The sequence below is a fragment of the Taudactylus pleione genome, unplaced genomic scaffold, assembly GCF_031769625.1.
Source record: "Taudactylus pleione unplaced genomic scaffold, aTauple2 ptg000184l, whole genome shotgun sequence".
NCBI classification, from domain to species: domain Eukaryota; kingdom Metazoa; phylum Chordata; class Amphibia; order Anura; family Myobatrachidae; genus Taudactylus; species Taudactylus pleione.
In genome coordinates this window covers 10557457-10577447 of record NW_028284586.1, presented here as the reverse complement: position 1 = coordinate 10577447, position 19991 = coordinate 10557457, and the positions used below count along the sequence as shown (strand labels likewise).

Sequence of the window (19991 nt, the reverse complement as noted above, 5' to 3'; positions counted from 1 at the left end):
ACATTTTAAGATGGCTGCTCCATGCAGTTGTTTTCCCTGGGGCTCTGCCAGTTGTATATTACACCCTCTTGATTGTAACTTGTGTTTGGAACATTACATACTTACCGACTTTATAATTCTCCTCCCCGGGAGACCCCCAGGGAGGAGATTTTGTTGACATCTTCAGGGGGCAGGGCTGGACTGTATACATCATTAGGCCCCGCCCAACCACAGGAAAAGGCTGCGATTTGCGGGTCCGCGAGTAGGGGGGTAGAGCTAAATGACACAATTTGCATCATTTTAGCCCCGCCCCTTAATCGCAGATCTGAAAAATTCCCGGTAAAGTCTCCTCATCCTTCACACTTCACTAGGAAAAATCAGTAGCCTCCTGCAACTTTCGGGAGAGTAGGCATATATGGTCCATTAACCATAATTTCTTATTGCTGCATATCATGGCAGGAAGAAATTAATTTTAGTGCCTATATATCAAAATAAGCATTTAAAAATGAAAGTATGCCTCATCGAGAGTAAACAGTAAAGATCACTTTAGTGCCAGGTTAGGACCCATAAAAAGTTATTATGTAGTGGTTTCGGTGCTAGTAATGTAGGACCTAGTTTACCTACTGCTCATGTGCAGCTATCGGTGATATGCACAATATATGCTGCTGTGGAGGGATCCAAAGATCTCTCCTCAACTAAGCTGCTTTTCTACTAGAATGGCTATGGTTGACTTTGCAAGACTCACCCATTATTCAATATCATGGGCATTTACCAAAAGTGTGTGTTGAATAGTGACTTGTACTGGCAGTAAGTGCTTAATGCGTCTTCTAGCCTGGCATGTGTACTCACTGATTGCTGTGGATTCTTAAATGGCTTCTCAGGAAAGTCCTATTCAAATTCTTTGAATAGATCACTATTGTACAAGTCAATCTTTGGTGAGGATTGATCCTTTGAGTTATGAAATCATTTTGGCATTTGTTGAAATGTTTCTGTCAAAAATGTGTATTTCAGTAAGGCAGTGATGTGCTGCTTTTCTGTGAGCAGTGTCTCTGTTAGAGATGTTATTGTTTACACTTGTGGAGTGATATAGAGTGACTTTGTGGTGAGGTTTTGAGAACAATGGAGAGTAGATCAGGCGTTAGGTGTGCGGTTGTTGGGAAATAATGCACGGTCATGTGATCTAGTGTGTCCAATCATGTTGGTGTGATCTGTCTTAATATACCACACCATTTTATAGATAATATAGATTGCTATATTAGTGAGTACTGAAAGATCAGTTGTATATGGCGTAGTGAGTCTCTTCACCCAAAGCAGCCACACTTTATAGTGAGAATATGCAGCAACCAACTTTAATTTTCCTTGCTTTTAATACATTTTAAGGTGGATCAGTAAACTGCAGTAGTAATCCATCACACGTGATTTCCAAACAGTGATTTGTTCAGTATATGTATTTCTGAAGTAAATAATATGCCTGAAATTAGAAGACGCAGAATGATTTGCTTGCCGTCTCCTAGTGAAAAGAAAATTATAGAGATTGGTGGGTTGATGCACACAAGGCTGCCATCAGAAGTTGTGGGTCCCGGCACTGACAAAATAGGCAGGCCCCCCACCCGGTGTTTCTGCGATTCCAACCCTGCAGTGTCTCTCGAGTTCCAGCTAGCCTCCCTTCTGTTTCTCAAGTCAGCCCCCCTTTTTGTGTCTCCAACCAAAAAGAGGGACTCCTCTGTTTCCAGCCCAGTCTCCCTTCGGTTTCTCCAGCCCAGACCCCTTACTAGTAATGCAACGCAGCTCCTCATCGGTGCGGTGTGAAATCATGACGTCATGTGCCGTCTCAAAAAAAACGAATCTGTATTACACGGCAGTAGGCGGGACGGTAGGTCGGATAGGGCAGCGGGTGGCTGGATCGGGCAGCGGGTGAGACATGGGCCGGGGACTCAGGACTGCAGGTGGGGGACTGCGGCTGCCCCCCCCCCCCCCTCTGTCCAGGCCCTGGCAGTCCCCTCCCTGATGGCAGCCTTAGATGCACATGACACATGATGTCACACAGATTTAAATATAAATAACTGACCATTCCTTAATTGTTATTTGAGTTTTTTGTTTTGTTTGGTTTGCTTCCTTTTCATCATGTGATAGTAACAGGGTGATATTACCTTTGCTGTGTTTCTGTGTATGATTGATTGAGCAGAGAATACTCTCTATCATACTTTACTTTTTATCAAAGCTGCAGTGAAAGCCAGACACCTTCATATATGCCAATTTTACATTTTTGAGTTTAGATGCCTAACATCCCCAAATTACATTCCCCTTGAATAGAATGCCACAGATTATCTAGCATTTGCAGTTTCTGAGCGCAACAATAGTTGTTTTACTCTGTCTTGTTTTCCCGGTTTCAGATTTGTCAGGCTGCTGCAATTGTGATGTGGAAAATGTTGTGGCCTGCATGTCAGTCTCCATTCATTTGATGTATTATTTTTGTCTGCATTTTGTTTTAAGTCATTTGTAGTTTCACTAGATGACAACTGTCATGCAGGGATTTTTGTACTTGAGAAACTAAAGCTTAGGAGAACTGCCACAGAATACAAAACATACTAATACAGGGGTAGTAGAAAGAATGATGCAATTCACTGTTGTCCAAGGGTGTGAGACAGCTTATCATATTGGTAAATGTATGACTATGCACTAAGAGTTTATTCATATTATAGATTCCTGGAATCCCCTCCAGCTGGTGAGGCTGCAGCTTTTATTGTAGATCCATCTAGCTGTATCAACCCTCTAAGGAAAAACAATTGGAAGAGTTACCCATAGCAACCAATCAGCTTATAATGGTCATTTTATAGAAGGTGATAGATAAATGATAGCTAGAAGTTCATTGGCTGCTATGGGCAACGCCTCCATATTTCCTCTTTAGAAGATTTCATACATCTCCCCCTAGCACTGAAGCAGAGTTAAACATATACTTGTTTGCGTAGTGTATTTTGTGGGTATCAGCACTGCCCAGGCTCAGAAAACAAATGCGCGCAAATGCGATGATGCATATGCAGTTCCTCAATTATGTCATTCTCATGTGGGCAAAGTTCGGTAAGGGTGTGTTCATGCAAATGTTGCCCATGCAGAATGCAAATATTTGCAAATGTACCTGTTAGGAGACATAACTGTTACACCTGCTATAGGCAGGTGCAAGTAGCAGTTTCAGATTAAGGACCACATGGGTCTGGGACAGAAAAAGTTCAAGGGTACATACTGAGAAGGGGAAGAGCTGTAATTAGTGCTGTGTGGGCAGTGCCATGTGGGCATTTACACCCCATACACTAGCAGCCCATCAGGGGCATAAATAGGGTCCCTATGTGCCACCCAATGGTGAAAAATGTACAGAACACGTAACTTTGACAAGGAAGATGGCCCACCTTAGCTCTGGGCCCCATAGCAGCTGCACCCCTTGCACCTATGGTAGGCATGCTCATGCAGCCCATGCTTGCCTACTCTACTGGGTGGCTCGAGAACCCCACTCACCCCCACACCCCCCCCCCCCGCAGTGGTCACCAACGGCAACTCCTGCAGCCACATCACTCTGCAATTGACGTCCATACTGTGGTCCGATCAGAACGTCCATATATTATAACAATTACCAAGCACAGCAATACCAGACACTGGCAGCTACACGTATTAAAATATAGGTGATAGAGCCAGCAGGCTGCAACACCTACATATATCTGCCTAACAATCTGTTACATTCTATTTATTCAGTGACTGTGAAGTGTTTTTCCATTGGCAACATTGTTAAGGACTTTACAAGCTACAGTGATATAGTTATATGTTAATGTTTAATATGCAACAGCTATAACGATATACAATTTAGTATCAAGAATCTTACATATGTATTAGAGAATATTAGATGTGTTTTTATGAAAAAAGCCTTTTATATGCATTTTTTTTGTATTTTATATTGTGTTTTGAACTGTGGCAATAAATGACAAATATATTTTGATCTTAAGAGGTCATTCATTTTTATTTGTGATGTGCATTGTGCAGCCAATCCTCTCTTGTAGTTTGTTTTACGGTTTAAATAATACAACTAAAGTAACTCATATGTTAAAAGTAGCAGATATTTTGAGAAATATTTCTTTAAAGCAATAACTGGAAAAATTATATAATAGTCTATCCCACATCAATAAATCAGACTTTGATGAGCGCTATGCACTATAAAAGCTTTTGAGGACAGTTAAATGTGTATAACATTGCCAGATTCACCAACAGGACTCCTTCCAATATAAAATGCTTTGCTCATAAACTTTCCCAGTCGCCCAGTCACACCCTTGATCTATCCAACAACAGCCTATGTAACCCAACCACAGCCGCATTCTGCTGAGAACATTCATAATATGACATGTGCCTCTGTTCCCATGAATTCCCCAATGCGTTATGAGATGTCAAATAAACAGGTCAATCCAATTAGGAGCAAAGGGGGCGAATTGACGTTGGAACAGCATAGAAGCAACAGCATGGCAATTCATCCCCATCGCAGCCTGACCTCACCACGGACTCGCACATTTTTGCTCGCAGCCTCCGCTGCACTTGTTCGCAGGGACGAGAACATTGGCCCTAATTGGATTGAGCCCTAAGGATCATTTATGGAGCTGCAAAGGTGACTACTGCCGTATTTACTGGACATGAAAACAGTGATTGCAGAGAGGTTGAAGGATCTGACTGATGTTGGCTATGCATTGAGTACAATTCCTTTTGTATCAACCAAGCACATTATGTAAAGGAAAGCACAATTCTGTGCACACAAATAATACTGTAATAAAAACATTTAAATGTAAAAATGTGTCAAATACAATAAATGCCTAAATCCCTCAAATGTTCCAACAGAGAGTTTACAGAGGGCACTTAGGCACATTTGCACAAAATGGAAATCGCTCAATGTTCTCATATTTGGCCATGAGTAAATGAGTCTATGGGAGTGTAGCGATCGGGAGTTATGAAATATCTCCTGGCCTAAGAAGAATTTTTGAAAGCAGATTCTATTTATTATTCCTAGAACCTAAATACATAAATAAATATACTTGTTAAAATATACTTCTGTATAGCTTCTAGTTTAATTCCAGAATGTGAAAGTGATTGAGGTTAACACATCATGTTTACTGCGAATCCCACTTCATGCTGTGTGATAATTGCACATTATTTAGGGTTACCACCCACTTTGTTAACAAAACAAAAAAAAGTGCTATGAGGGTTATAGCTAACATCTATTCATTTATTGGCCTTTTTGTGTCTGCATACCTGCTGACATGTAACTGCATTTTCATATCTCCAAACAGATGGCCATAGAAAGACACTTTAGACGATGCAAAAATACCCCAGATTTCCACGTACTGTACTTAGACACCTGCAAGCAGCAGGCTTTCAGAGACAGATTAACATAAAAATATCTAACCAAACGTTATGGAAACCATAAAGCATTAAACACACAATGATATACAGGGTGGATCCTATATACGTTCAGGATTAATTTTATATAATTTATGTATTTATTTACTTCTACTGATCTATACATCAAACCAAGAGTGTGGTTATTTGGATGGAAAGATTAGCTTTTGTGTGCATAGATGGTAATTTACTAGCATTGTTCAAGATACAAACCTGCACTAATAAAACTATATCTGCATCCAATTAAATGTTTGCTTTTCTCATTTAACCTGCACCAGACAGTTCACAACGGGATGTAGTTTAAATCCCGACTATCGGGATGCCGGCGCTCAGAATGCTGGCGCCGGATTCCCGACACCTGTCAGAATCCTGACGGTGAGTAGTGGTTAGGGGCAGTGTTAGGGTTTAGGGTTAGGCACTAGGGGGAGGGTTAGGGTTTAGGGTTAGACACTGGGGGGGGTTAGGGTTAAGGGTTAGGCACTAGGGGGACGGTTAGGGTTTAGATTTAGGCAGTAGGGGGAGGGTTAGGGTTAGGCACTAGGGGGAGGTTTAGGGTTTAGGGTTAGGCACTCGGGGAGGGTTAGGGTTTAGGGTTAGACACTAGGGGGAGGGCTAGGGTTTAGGGTTAGGCACTAGGGGGAGGGTTAGGGTTTAGGGTTAGGCACTAGGGGCAGGGTTATGTTAGACACTAGGGGGAAAGGTTAGGTTTAAGCTGCGGGGGAGGTTTAGGCATTAGGGGGGAGAGGTTAGGTTTAGGGTGCAGGTAGGGAAGGCTAGGGGTAAGGTTAGGATACTTATCGACAGGTGACAGTATCCTAACCCTTTCAGGATAACAGCGTCAGGATTCTGCCCACCAAGATCCCGAGCTACAACATCCCGTATCCAACCCTTAACAACTACATGCTGAATGGCTGTTACTGTATATTTTAGTGCAAATTTGCACATCTAAGAACTATTAGGAAATAGCACTCTGCATGTTTTTTTATTACACAGCTAAAACGTATCTCTTACATTTTGAAACCCGGTTAGGTGTGATAAGGTATTCCAGGGTACAGAAGAAAGTAAAGCAAGTCAATTAGTAAAAACAGGGGCATTATTTGACAAATTCTATGAGTGAATGAGTAGCAGTTGGCAAGTGTGTGTGTGTAGCCATGGGCATAACTACCATAGGTGCAAGGGGTGCAGCTGCTATGGGGCCCAGAGCTGTAATGTTATCCTATCATTTATTAGCGGGTGTTAGTAATGTCTTTGCAGGTTGATGGCATTTTTCAATGTATTACTTTTTATTTTTTAAATATTGATACATAACTTTATCAAACTGTTGCTGTGGTGACAACGAAGCCGCCTGGGGTATGAATAACTTACAGAGATTACATTGCATGACTGAACAGTGATTGCGTGTATTAAAAATATATGGTCAACAGCAGTTGTCATACTTTTTACCTGTGTGGTGGAAACATTCAGTCCTGCAGTCAGTCTTCATTTATTTCTGGCTTTTGGGTTGAGTGCCTTCAATATAGTTTGAGAATTTCATTAAAATGGGACAGCATATCAGCTCAGGGAATTTATAGAAATGTGAAGTCTGCATGAAATGACATAAAATTCATGGATTTTCAATCATTCTTGGCAGATAAACATAACTTGAGAATGAACATTTAAAGATCTGCTTGTGACTGCATATGCTGTAAGTATTCAGAGTGTTGCATCCTTGTCACGTCCAGTCTTAAAACCAGGGAAATGCTATATGAATATATTAAATAAATAATTATATATATATATAATATATAGCGCCCCTGCAAGGGAAGGGGCCATTTTGGGGCCAGCAGATAAGACCTGTGTCCTGCCCTTTGTATATGCCGGGGAGTTGGACAGTGAAAACCAGTTACAGCTATGTTGTGGATGCACCAGCTTACACCCAAGCTAAAAAGACAAGAGCAGAGCCTCTGTAGTATGTGTGAGTCAGCAATGTGCAGTGAAGCCCAATTTGGGGCCTTGGGAGGGTGACCGTCCTTCCCTCTTAGTTTTATGACGTTGGGCCACCCACCTGAGGCTCTAAACTGTACCACAGTGTATATGTGCTGGTAGACAGTAATGTGGAAAAGATAGTGCACCTTCTTACTATTCTATAACTCTAGTTACCAGGCCATAATTACTAATCATCTACCAGAAGATACCTGTTGGCAGTGTAGGGACTTTAATGGATTCCCATAATAAAAAAGAAATCAATTAGTTTTAACAAAGAATATTTAAATTAAATATCCTAAATATCTGTGCATGTGTGATCATTTCAAGGTACTATATTATGCAGTCATTGACATTTACTGTGTCTAAGCTTTAGTAGGAGATGCAATTTAATCTGGGAAAAAAGATCCATCAAATGGTGAGAATGAGGCATTAAAATATTAGCAACATGAAAGGGCATTCACATTCCATGTCTCTGCTCTGATTTCACATGCAGAAATTACCTGCTAAATAATCAGCCTCTTTAATTGCTGGTAAGTGTACATAAGCAACTCTGCAGTCATTATCCTGCCAGAAGTTATAAAATGATATCCTAAAGTTTATAGTGCAAACATACAGTATATATACATTATGCTAATGCACCCGAACAATTCCAGTGTATTGTTGGCTGTATGCCAACCAGTCTGTTAAATAATCTGTACGTTGTTTTACCGTTTTTACTTTAAAATACATGTAAACCATCTGTTGGACTGTAATGAATACTTATAAATCTTGCATAATTTAAATAAATAATAATAATTAAGAAAACACGTTCAGTTTGCTATCCTGGCATTCTCCATTTAGGAGAGTGTAGCTTCTATATCTTGTTTTAATATTAGGAAATAGAGATATTGGAACAAATGCCATCCTGAGATGGTTTTTCTCATTGTTACCTGTAGGATCCCTCTCTGTTATGCCGGGTACACAACTGAGTGATGGCTAAGCCTATCCGGTAATTTGGTAAGTGGTATGCACAAACAATATTGTGCATACACACTTACCTGTATGCCGCCCGGCATGTCTGGCCACCGGAACCAGTAGTGGCGTAATTGTCGGCGGTTCCTGGGCCAGCATATGGGTTGAGTTCTGCATGGATTCTGCCGTACAGACGCCAGATGTACCAGCTATATCTGCATCGGCTTTTCTGCAGGCCTGACCTAATATGTCTGAACGATGTCGTTCACAGACATATCTTCTGTACACACAAACAGATGCACTATGCAATATGTCGTCCGTTGACTGATTGAAAGACATATCACATAGTGTGTACCCAGCATTAGAATAAACTTGCATATTACTTGAACTCCTCTCCGCTAGCATTAGGTTTCCTGTAAGACTGAGAAAACCACAGAATCGGAGCGAGTATTGATAAATAGTGGAGGAATTGCATTGTGTATGTAGTGATTCAAAATGCATCCACACATCACACATCCCAATATGTCACCTTTTAACCTTGGGTCAACAAAATATAGGTAAACCGAACCTATCACCAGTGAAAAATGATTTCAGAAGAATGTTGTACAGGCATACAGATGTGTCCTCATACACCTAGCGCCAATATGCCAGATGGAGTGACTGAGCTGCTCCTAGAGGTGTGGCATACTGTCTTTTTCATAAAATGATGCTTATTAGAATTGCAGATACAGTAACATCGAGTGTACTAGTGACACTGGGCTACGATTTTAGCTGCTCAGGAACCGCACATACAAAGTCACAGACAAAGCACAATGGAACTTGGCATGAGAAAAAGCAGCTGCATTGTAGCATTTCGTATACAGATTCAGGCACATTCGCACACAGATGTAGCGTTCCCGCTAGGCTGTTTTAGCAGGGTGCGGCACCCTGCCCTCCTTCTGGAGGGCAAAAAGCGCCCTGCCCTCACAGGCTGCAGGTGCAGTCTTCACCCGCGGGACGCAGTGTCCCGCGGGTGGAGAAATGTGGGTGACCCGGTCACCGCCGGAGAATAGACGCCGGGCGCATGCGCCCGGCATCTGTTCTACCTGTCTGCAGCGCTTGGGGGCTGCCCGGCATGTCCGTAAGTGCCGGGCATGCCCCCAAGTATGATGAAAAAGGGGACGCGTCTTATAGACACGCCCCCTTTTATGGCCACGCCCCCTTTTCGCCCGTGCGCACAAAGTTGCCCTCTCTAGCTCCGGCACCCTGCCTGCCGCCGGAGCTAGAGTGAACACTACAGATGTATACATTTGGCAAATCAAATTAATCAGTGTAACCTAGCAAAGTAATTTGTCGCTTCCAGTTGTTTTACTTATCCGAATAAGATGCAAATTTTGAGCGGGAAAGATGCTCGGTACAGCCGAGATGTCCGACACCTGACTGCCCAAGAGGGGCTTTTTGGTGCTACTGAACCCATAGTCTATGAGGACACATCTATAGGTGTCAAGTAGTGGGTCTCTAAAGCTGATAGTTTGGATGAGCATGTTGCACTTTTTCTGCTTTATTAATAGGCCCTTGAACTCACTTTATCACTGAGATAAAAAAGCCCTTATTGCAGCAGTTTAACGGAAAGAATTGCCAAACCATATAAGAGACTTAAGGTGCCTTCACACTAGACGACTTGCAAATGATACAATGTTGTCAACGATTTCCCTTGAACTCTGCGCCAAATCATTAACAAGATTGCCAGATCTTACTGCATGTAGGGAAGATCTGAGGATATGACCAATGACCTGCGGGACAGCGCATCGGCATTGATTTAGTTCGTGGACACGGCACGATTTGCGCAATTTGTGGATTCGGTGGAATCGGCCAATCGTGCAAAAAATTGTCTAGTGTGTACCCAGCTTTAGCTTCACTGGGGATACTACCCTGCAGCAGTAAGGGTTAACTTGTGCTGGTGTGCCAGATTTGGGCTTTTAAAAAGTTTTAAAATAGATTCCTTAAATAAATGTAAAAAATATAGAGAAATGTTTATTAATTGAAAAATTTAGTATTTAGAGAAAGTTTTTATTCTGATATTGCCATCCTGAAATGGGTGATAACAGGTAAGATATTGTACATGTTAAATAGGCTTATTTTTAAATTGGTTCCTTTGTTGCTTTAATTTTTGTGTCCCCATCCACTGATTTCTCATTTAATAGTATGTGATCATTATACTAGGTATTTTTATTTTGTGAATATAATACATCTGCATTAATATACTACATATTGATGCTGCCTCTCATGTATCTATTACACATTTTATGCCATTCTTATTTAATACAGAGTTTCACTGACCTCTTTCCTTTGTATGGTGTTAATTATTGTACGTTTGCTACCTCGTCTCAAGTTCCTTTATGTCACTGTTTGTGCTGCTGAGGGCATATAGGACATATGTTGGATACATAGATACAAACCTTTCTTAGACAACAGTGTCTCCAGCTATAGAAGCTGCTTATAAGCGCAGACTTGAGTGCACATCTATGAAACATAGCAATTTGTAACTTAAATCCCCATGGCTTTATAATGAGGAGACAATGTAATCCAGAAATGTTTATGTCTAAAGAGAGATGATTTATTCTTGTTTATCTATCAACCACAATAAATCCATTATACCTATGTGTTGATTTGTTGTTTGGCTATTCTGTGTGAGCTCAAATGCTAAAGGATGTATGGTAAAACGGCATAGGTGGAAGGCTGGTTGTTTGCCAAAAAACAAGTAGGGTGTAAGGTTTTACAGCAAACTTGAATGGATTGGACTACATAGGCCGAGTTCTTTCTGCTCTACATTGCAGGCTCTATGAGTGTGGACTACTGCTTGGTCACTGTCACACTTATGTGAAATCACAACTAACTTAGATGCCAGACTGACAAAATTACAAGGGGAGAATTTATTTAGAATGTCCTCAAATCAGTACATTTTTAGTCTTACTGGATTTTTAAGCTTGTGCAGTCTTGATTGCTGATAGATATATACTGAATAATATGTTTCATGTAACCCATGCTTGTCCACTTCTCTGGTACATTCAGGAGACTCTCAGACTCCCAGAAGAGCAAGGAACTCCTACCCACTTCCTATTGCAACAAGGCATTTAGCAACGACCCATCCCCAGAATGCCACCTCCAGTTCACCTCTGTAAGGTCTTCTGGAGACAGAAGAATAAAAGTTGGTAAACATACAGGTACCTCTTAACATTTCAGATACAGTTTCAGGACAGGGGGATTGACCGCATAAAGCAACTCTGTCCCTTAACTACCTCCACCCCCAATCACCCATTCATTATGCGGAAGGCACCTATTCACTGTTGCTATGGAATGAAGGGCAACGTTAAATGTAGGGATGGCCATCAACCATCAATAGTTTACAACGGTCGAAGGCTAGCTACATATGGTTGATGGATTGACATTGGTGGCTTAGATCCAATGGTGCTCCACCATTGATGGCAGACTGGGACCTGATGGTTTTTTTTCTTCTTCCCGATGGCACAGAGCTTAGATCCGACTTTACGCTAAGCGCCATTCCTGATTCTTGGTTTACCATAGATGGTTTTGTGCCATTGACGGTAAACACTGATGGAACCATCATTAGACACCCCACTGATGGAAATCCCTAGTTAAATAGGAGATACCACAGCCGCATAGCGCAGGATTTAGTGAGCATAGAGACTTTGGAATGTCCCTCTGAACATTTTTACTATGACATCCTCCTACTGCTTCTCCACCCACTTCCATCACATGACAGTCTGAGAGTCTGTTTGTGTTGGGCAGGAAGTAAGTAAATACTTGTAGGAGGATAGGTGGGAGAAATCAGATGCATGCTAAAATGGTACTTTAACTTGGTATTTAAATAAAATGAAACCCATCTGTGTGAGATTGCTGCTTCAATTTATTAGACCAGGGAGGTTTTTGAATTTCCACACTGTGAGGTTAAATTATCAGTTGCCTCGATGGAGTTTTGTTTTGCCTTTCTCTGATCCAACACCATTAGAACTTGAGGAATCTTTTGTCTTTTTTCAGCCTTGCTAAGTATGTGGCTAAAAATATCCAGTATTACTCTGATGTAGCTGTGATTCACTTGTTTATCATCTCACTTTTCCATCACCTACTGCCAGGATGTTCTATCACTCAGCAAGCTCATCCTCTTTACTCTCGGCTCTTCTATTTCTCCATTCCCGAATTTGCTCACGTTTATTAGGTTAACTTATGTATATAAATTAATTTTCTGGGCTTTGTCCACATACTCCATTCATCATTCCTTCCATAGGGCCAGTATATGTCTCATATAATTTTCTTATACTATTATTACAGATTAATTTACTAAAGGCGCTAAACCATTTTCACACTAAAAAGTATAGTGGGTATATTTACTAAAGTGTGGGTTTTTAGAACTGGAGATGTTGCCCGTAGCAACAAATCAGATTATACATATCATTTATCTAGCACTTTCTACAAGATAATATCTAGAATCTGATTGGTTGCTATGGGCAACATCTTCACCCAGTGTTTTGGTTTTGCTCTTGGATCTGTATCTCCTTCAAGGTTTTGGATCTGGATTTGGTTTTGCAAACCACCCTCAAGTGTTTTGGTTTTGGATCTGGATTTTTGAAATAAAAAAATAGATAAAAAGTTTTAAATACAGCTAAAATCATGTAATTTATGCAATCCAAACCCGAAATTCGGATTTGAAATCCGAATTCCGAACCTCCAAAAAGATCAGAACTGCGATCCGGATTTACTTGGATCTCCTCAGGAGATTAGAACTGCGACTCAGATTTACCCAGATTCACAAATTCGTGTGGATTCGGATTTCTGGAGAACCGAACCGCACATCTCTAGTGTGTATACATTGGGCACATAGCTGCTGGTCTATCATTATGTTAATCAGTATTTGTGAAGCATGCTGATATATAATAGGTCAAGTGTTTTTTGCTTTCTTCTCAGGACAAACATCATCAGCCTTCTGCTCTCTTTATGGGGTCTTACTTAAATAAAGTCATTACCAATCCACTTGAATATGGCCATCACATTTCAAGGAATTGAGACAGAATAACTGCTACTGAAACGTGCTAACATTAGAATATAAGTTTGACGTTTTGGTCAGGTACCCATCCCTAACATTTAGGAATGAGTGAGGGTGCAGCATAATGTAATGCTTTGAAGGGGGTGTGAATGTTTTTTTGTGCTTTGCCCATCTACACTGTATTTGTAAAGTCATATTTTGCAGAATTTATATTGTTTGTACTGAGCTGTGAGGATGATATTTAGTAAGTCTATTGTGTGGTATACTTGGGATAGGAATATGTAGAAATGTTTAAGGCCAAATTTTGTTGGTGAAACGCGTAAACTTTCACACTCGAATGCAAAATAAAGTGAATATTTCCTGGAATAGTTTTGAAACGTTTGCTCATCTCTGCTCACAGTGTATACAGAGCAGAATAGCATTGCACTTTTACTGCACAATATTTTCTTTTTTATCATGCCAATGACCAAAGTCAACAAACATATCTGTAATTGCAGCCATGCACTCTCTTAGAATACTGCCTCCATCATTTGTTTTAATGTTTTTGTTATACATGTGGTTATGAATATAACTACTACATACACTGTGGTGTTAGAGGATATTTAGCTATAGAACCAGATAGGATATTTTTCCAGGCTGGAAGGATATTTTTCTTTCATCTGGGAATTATCCCATGTTTAGCCTGCAAAGCATTATCTCCTTAGAATTTCTTTTAACCTCTTGCAGTACAAATTACAATCCGTGTCCACTCATACATGCATTGGGAAATTGGATAACATAACGCATGTTCTTTTAGCTAAACAATCTCCATGCACTTTTGTTGTGTTGTAATCTATTTTAATGATATCATGCATTAATGCATAAGAAATAGGTCATGCCGCATGCCAAAATTTGTAGGACCACGTTCACAGTTTGGGTTTCAAAGGGGTTTTGGTGGATCAAGAGTGGTGCCTATTTGTCCCAGTCCTGCACGTCTCAGTGTTGGGAGGTATGGGGCTCTAGTGTTACTTCTAGGAAGTGGAGAGGGGTGGCACTTATCAAAGTCGGGCACTGCTGTAGTTGTGCCTGAAAAAGGGGTGTGGTCACTGCAAAAGGGGGCGTGTCCTTGAGACACATTTTTCCATCATTGTAGGGGGCGTGCCCAGCACTCTGCTGGACTATCCCCAAGCTCTCCTCCTGTATGACTAGATGGGCATCTATTCACTCGCCTGAGTCACCAAAACTTTTGCCCCCTGCAGCACACTGCGGCCTGCGGGCGGGAACGACTGCTTCAGCGGGGCGGCACCAAAAGGGGTAGGGTGCATTTCAAATCAGGCAGGGCGCGATGCCCCGCTGAAACAGCCTAGCGGGAACACTGGAGCTTAGTGACACTGTGTAGGGGATGTGAGACTATTGATAAGAAAATGCAGATTCCGATTGCAGCTTCTTACCATTTATCCCATTCTCACCTCTCACAGCCATTTTACTTAAGGTGCCTACACACATGGCAATATTTTACCAGATCTGGCCGATTCCGATGCATCGGAACGACAGATCGAGTAAAATATGCCTAAATCGCGTGTCCCCAGTCACGATTACGATGTGATGCGCGTCCCCACAGGTCACACATTGCATCTTCAGATCTGCAGTGCTGTAGGGCAGATCTGACAATCTCAAGTCATGATGCACTGGATAGTTTAGGAGGCACGGTAGATGGTGTGTCGAAGTGGCAGCTTTTTCAGACCAAATCGTGCCCACGACTGCCGGGATAATAATAGTAACAATAATAATAATCAGTTTAACCAGAGATAGACTGACATTGTTTGTTTCAGTTTAAGACTAATGAAAAGTTATGAATCAATAAGTAATTTTGTTGCTTGGAGGTGTTTTCTTACTCTCCTTTTAAATAATTTATTGTTATTTATGATGGCCCTAAGGAAGGCTTTGAAGGTGTTATAAATAAGTTGCATCAGTACCGACAGTAATTATATTCATGGATCTGGATACTTGTGTTGACTGTCTCATGGGAACTAACTTATTTATTCCTAGTCATTACAGAATGCTAAATATTAGTATGATGTATCAGTTCTATAACAGGGAACATGTTTGAAGATTTTGTTTTTAGTACATTTCAGGGAATAGTTATTGAAAACTTGTAGCAAGATTCTGTATCAAGCTGGTTGAAGAAGAGGCACATTTAATTTTTTGTTAAAATTCACATCATCAGAGGTTTCCAAACATAATCTGATTAATTTTTCTGGACCCTTGTGGCCAAAAACAAGATTAAAAATGCCCTACTTGTCTAGGGATACATAGAAACTGGCAGAAAATTCTGCATTTCTAATGCCAGTTAAGCTCATATAAACAGCTGTGACAATGAAATAGCATTTTACTAAATCAGACCATACATGCTTCCTTTTTTGTGTGTGTGTGTGTGTGTTTAACTTCTTGTACCATGTTATCTGACATTTTTAACTACATATCAAAATTTTATCAAATGCAGTGAGATATATATATATATATATATATATGTATATATATATACAGTTATTAATAATTATTAGGTTCTCCAATTTTGGAAAAATTTACATGAAGGTTGGCATATATGACAGACCAACTTTGGGGAAGTTTAGTTCGCAATATACAATAGTAGCAAAACTATGGCCCTCAAAGTGGGGGTGGGTGCAACTGTCGTTACCTCCGCAGTGCACAAACAGCAGGTGGGGATGATCTTCACAATTGGTGCGCTTGATATGGAATGAACCATTAATATTTTTTGCATTTTAACCGTAAATCCATTTTCACAGGATTAATTTAATTCAACTCTTTGATAAATATGCACCTAAATAATAGTACTTATGAAGAAATGCATTGTTGCATAAATGCCTAATACAGTGTGACAATTTGCATGTATTTCTATGCATCATGTTGCAGTGCCATCATATTTGTCTCCATAATAAATCTACTAGTGTAGGTCTGTACTATTGAACACAGACATGTTGTTCAAGAGATTACCATTGATGTTTCTTTCCTGATACACTATTTATGAAGGTTACATTTGTAATTTAAAAAGGTACCGTGTCTCTCTATTGCCATACATAAATAAAAAGCATCCAGAATGTTAGTACTTAAAATGAATGTAATTTAAAGTGTAAGATTTGTTCCTTTGCACACCATGATCTCTTTCTTTAATACTATTGAAGGATAATACCATTAGACTGTTTGAGTCTGAAGCAGACAATAGCTTGCCCTCAGCTGCACAGCAATGTGAGCACAACGCCAAACCTCTCACATTACGGAAACGGATAGGAAGTTGCATGTGTACTATGTATTGGACCTGCTTATGAATTGTCTGAGTATGTTCATTAAAAAAAAAAAAAAAAAAAGACAAAAAAACCCTGTTGTCAACATGGAATCATTGTTGCACATCTCAGATATTAGTGATGAGAATTATAGTGATAATGGTAGAATGAAAAATAAATAAATAAATAAATGGTAAAGATTTGTACAAGGCAGCATACATACACTTAGCTACTTTTTGCCTCTCCCCCTGATAGGTCTCTGAAGGGGAGGGGGGAGGGTTTCCAGGGGGATTGTGTGGGACGCATGTAGACACCATTTACATTATGACGACCTTCTACTGCAAAATTATCTGATTCGCTGAATCTCACAGTGGGTGACGCTATATGTATATATTTGCTTTGAGTTGTGCAATCACACCCCCTTGCTACCCACTTCACTGGTGAGGAGGGTGTGATCCAGGTAGGATAACATTTGGGAGTGTTGGGGAAAGTAAAATTCACAAAGGTATATATGCCACTCAGTATCTATCTATCTATCTATCTATCTATCTATCTATCTATCTATCTATCTATCTATCTATCTGCATCACACCTTCATTTACAGCAATAATAACTCTGGATGTTCTTTTTGTGTGTATATATGCTGAAGGAAAACCTTAGCAGGAATTCATTTGCTGTACCTTACTGACAGTTATTGCATTTCACTTTCTCACCAACTTATGACAATAGTCTCATGTGGTTCATACAATATAGGAATAACATTTGCTGAAGATGGCTCTTTCCTTAAGTATCCCTCTTCTAAATCTTTAATTTCCTCTCTTTGTAGGATGGATATTTTTCTCACCGGCCGAAGGAGAAAATGCGGACAGACAGCAATAATGAGAATTCCGTCCCAAAAGACTTTGAAAATATTGATAACAGCAACTTTGCCCCAAGGACTCAAAGGCATAAGCTTCAAACAGATCTAGGGAAAAAAACTCTTAGCAAACAGAAAGAACATTTAAAAAGAAAGTTAGCGCTAGAGGAGAAAGTAAAAGAAAACTCACTGCTGGGAAAAAATTCCAATGAAGTGTTACACTATGTGGGTAACCCTTCCAAGAACCTCAGCACTAACAGCCTCAAAGATGAGTACAAAAGCACTAAACTGCGCCATACCAAGAAGACTGGCAGCAGCTCCCCTGAAATCGGGAAGTACGAGTTGCCCCCAAAATGTGAGATTACTGGCAAGGAAGCAATCTCAGCACTTTCCCGGGCCAAATCAAAGCAGTGTCGCCAAGAGATCGCCGAGGTGTATTGCCAACACAAGCAGGCAAAGCTGATGCCAGAGAAAGTAACAAGACTTTGTCCTTTGGAAGGTAAATTTACATTTTAAAATCTGCTTTTGTTGATAGTCTAATAAATTATCCAAGAAACATACAGATGACTGATTGTTCTTTTAGCCAAGCAGTGTAGTTAGGTGCCTAATATGGAGTGGGACGATCCAGGAGTTGTGATCTAGCTGACTCGCACTCATACAGAATAAAAAATAAATCAGCTGTGCATATCATTGGCTAAAATAATCCTGCAGCCTCACACAGGCCTCTGGCTTTTGGTTGGGCCTCTGAGACGAACTGTGGTGCGCTGGATAAACGAGTACCTGGTAGTGTAACTTTAATGTGCTTGTAGGCATCAAATAGAGTCGATGTGATTACATTTTTGAGTGTAGAATGCTGCAGACATATTCCATAGCCCTGTACAGAAGAAGTCAAAAACAGACGCCTGAAAGTGAAATGTTGGATAGAGTTTCTGTACACAGGTCCTCAAAACCAAAACAAAATAATAATAATAAAAAAGTGATATTATTTGAATCACATGGCTTTTCATGTAGGTCTCTGGGCCTGATTCAGACCCGCTCGGGAGCGCATAGCATAGCATAGCATAGATGGTTGGCCAGTGCGAACGCGCGAGCCCCGGAGTGAGTGAGAACTTCAGTTGCTACGGGGCTCGCTACAAAACGGGGCGGCTGTCGATGTTGATCGACAGCTCGCCCCGTTTTGTAGGCGGGGAGGGGGGATGGCTTGACAAAAGGAGGCGTTCCCGAAGGAACGCCTGCCATTTGTGGGCGGCCCTACTGACATCATTCGTGATGTCAATATTGAACTTCCTGCTCTATCAGAGCAGCAAGTTCACTCGGGCTTGCGGGAGCCAAGACCCTAACACAAGGGTCTCGTCGCAAGCCCAATGGTCGCGATAATCACGACCATCGCCAGGCCGCTTGCAAAAGTTGTGGATGGTGACCCACAGCTATGCGAGCGGCCTGGAGGCGGATTTTTATTTTTTTTTAAATCCACCCTGATTCAGAGCGAGTGCTCGCAAATAGCGAGCGCCTCTGAATCAGGCCCTTAATCCACACCCCAAATATTGCTATAGTCCTGAGAGAGATCTCAAAGATGGTGAAATTGAATGCTTAATCGCAAAAACACCTCATTTAACCAAATTTCTCCCGGATCTTAAATGAGGTGTTGGGTATGGGATACCGGTGCTTAGAATTCAGATGCTGGCATCCCGACAGGGTTAGGATACCGACAATTGTCGATCAGTACCTAACCCTCCCCCTCACCTTACATCTAATCCTCCCTAACCGCTGCCTAGACCTAACCTCGCCCCTGGTGCCTAAACCTAACCTCCCCCTCCCCACACCCTAGACCTAACCCTCCCTTCTTAATACCTAACTCTATCCCTATCCCTAGTGCCTAACCCTAACTCCTAACCCTCCCCTTAACCCCAGTACTTACCGTTGGGATGCTGACGCCGGGAATCTGACAGGTAGCATCCTGACTGTCGGTATTTTGGATGGGATCCCCTAAATGAGATCTATAAAATGCATTATCTCATGCCATATTAAGATATACCATTAAAAATGCATCCAGTTTTATGCTTTACTTTAGCTTTAGGTATGATGAGTTTAAACAAAAAGTAATTTGCAGTATGAAAAATATTATTAAAGCATTACATTTGTGCTCTAATTTTGGCAGCTAAAAAAAAAATCATTGCGCAGACCTTGACCTGCAATTCGACGGCCTTCTTTTTGATTAACCCGTCTCAAGAGAGCTATTCTAAAGTAAAATAATATCATCATTGTTTTAAAAGAATAGAGACATTGATTTCCCCCTGAGAGAAGTTTCATAGGTCAGAACAGCAATGTCTCCGCACAGAGCAGACGCATGCTTCTCCCCAGTGAGCACTCTTCTGGGGGTGAGTCACCGTGATTGGCAGACGGCTGATCCTCATACACAAGCTCATCACATGCACTAACTTGCTCTTCAAGGTAAATCTATTAAAGGTAGTCATAGCTAATTGTCAAATGT

At 40.9% G+C, this 19991-nt stretch overlaps 1 protein-coding gene across 1 annotated transcript in view; it reads left to right on the top strand.

Annotated features, from left to right (window-relative positions):
* Nucleotides 1-19991, top strand: part of XYLT1 (xylosyltransferase 1) — a 346586-nt gene that overhangs the window by 137056 nt on the left and 189539 nt on the right. The window contains exon 2 of the mRNA XM_088476228.1: nt 17471-17999. Within this exon, the coding sequence (XP_088332354.1) occupies nt 17471-17999 (529 nt within the window). The remainder of the gene's footprint in view (nt 1-17470; nt 18000-19991) is intronic.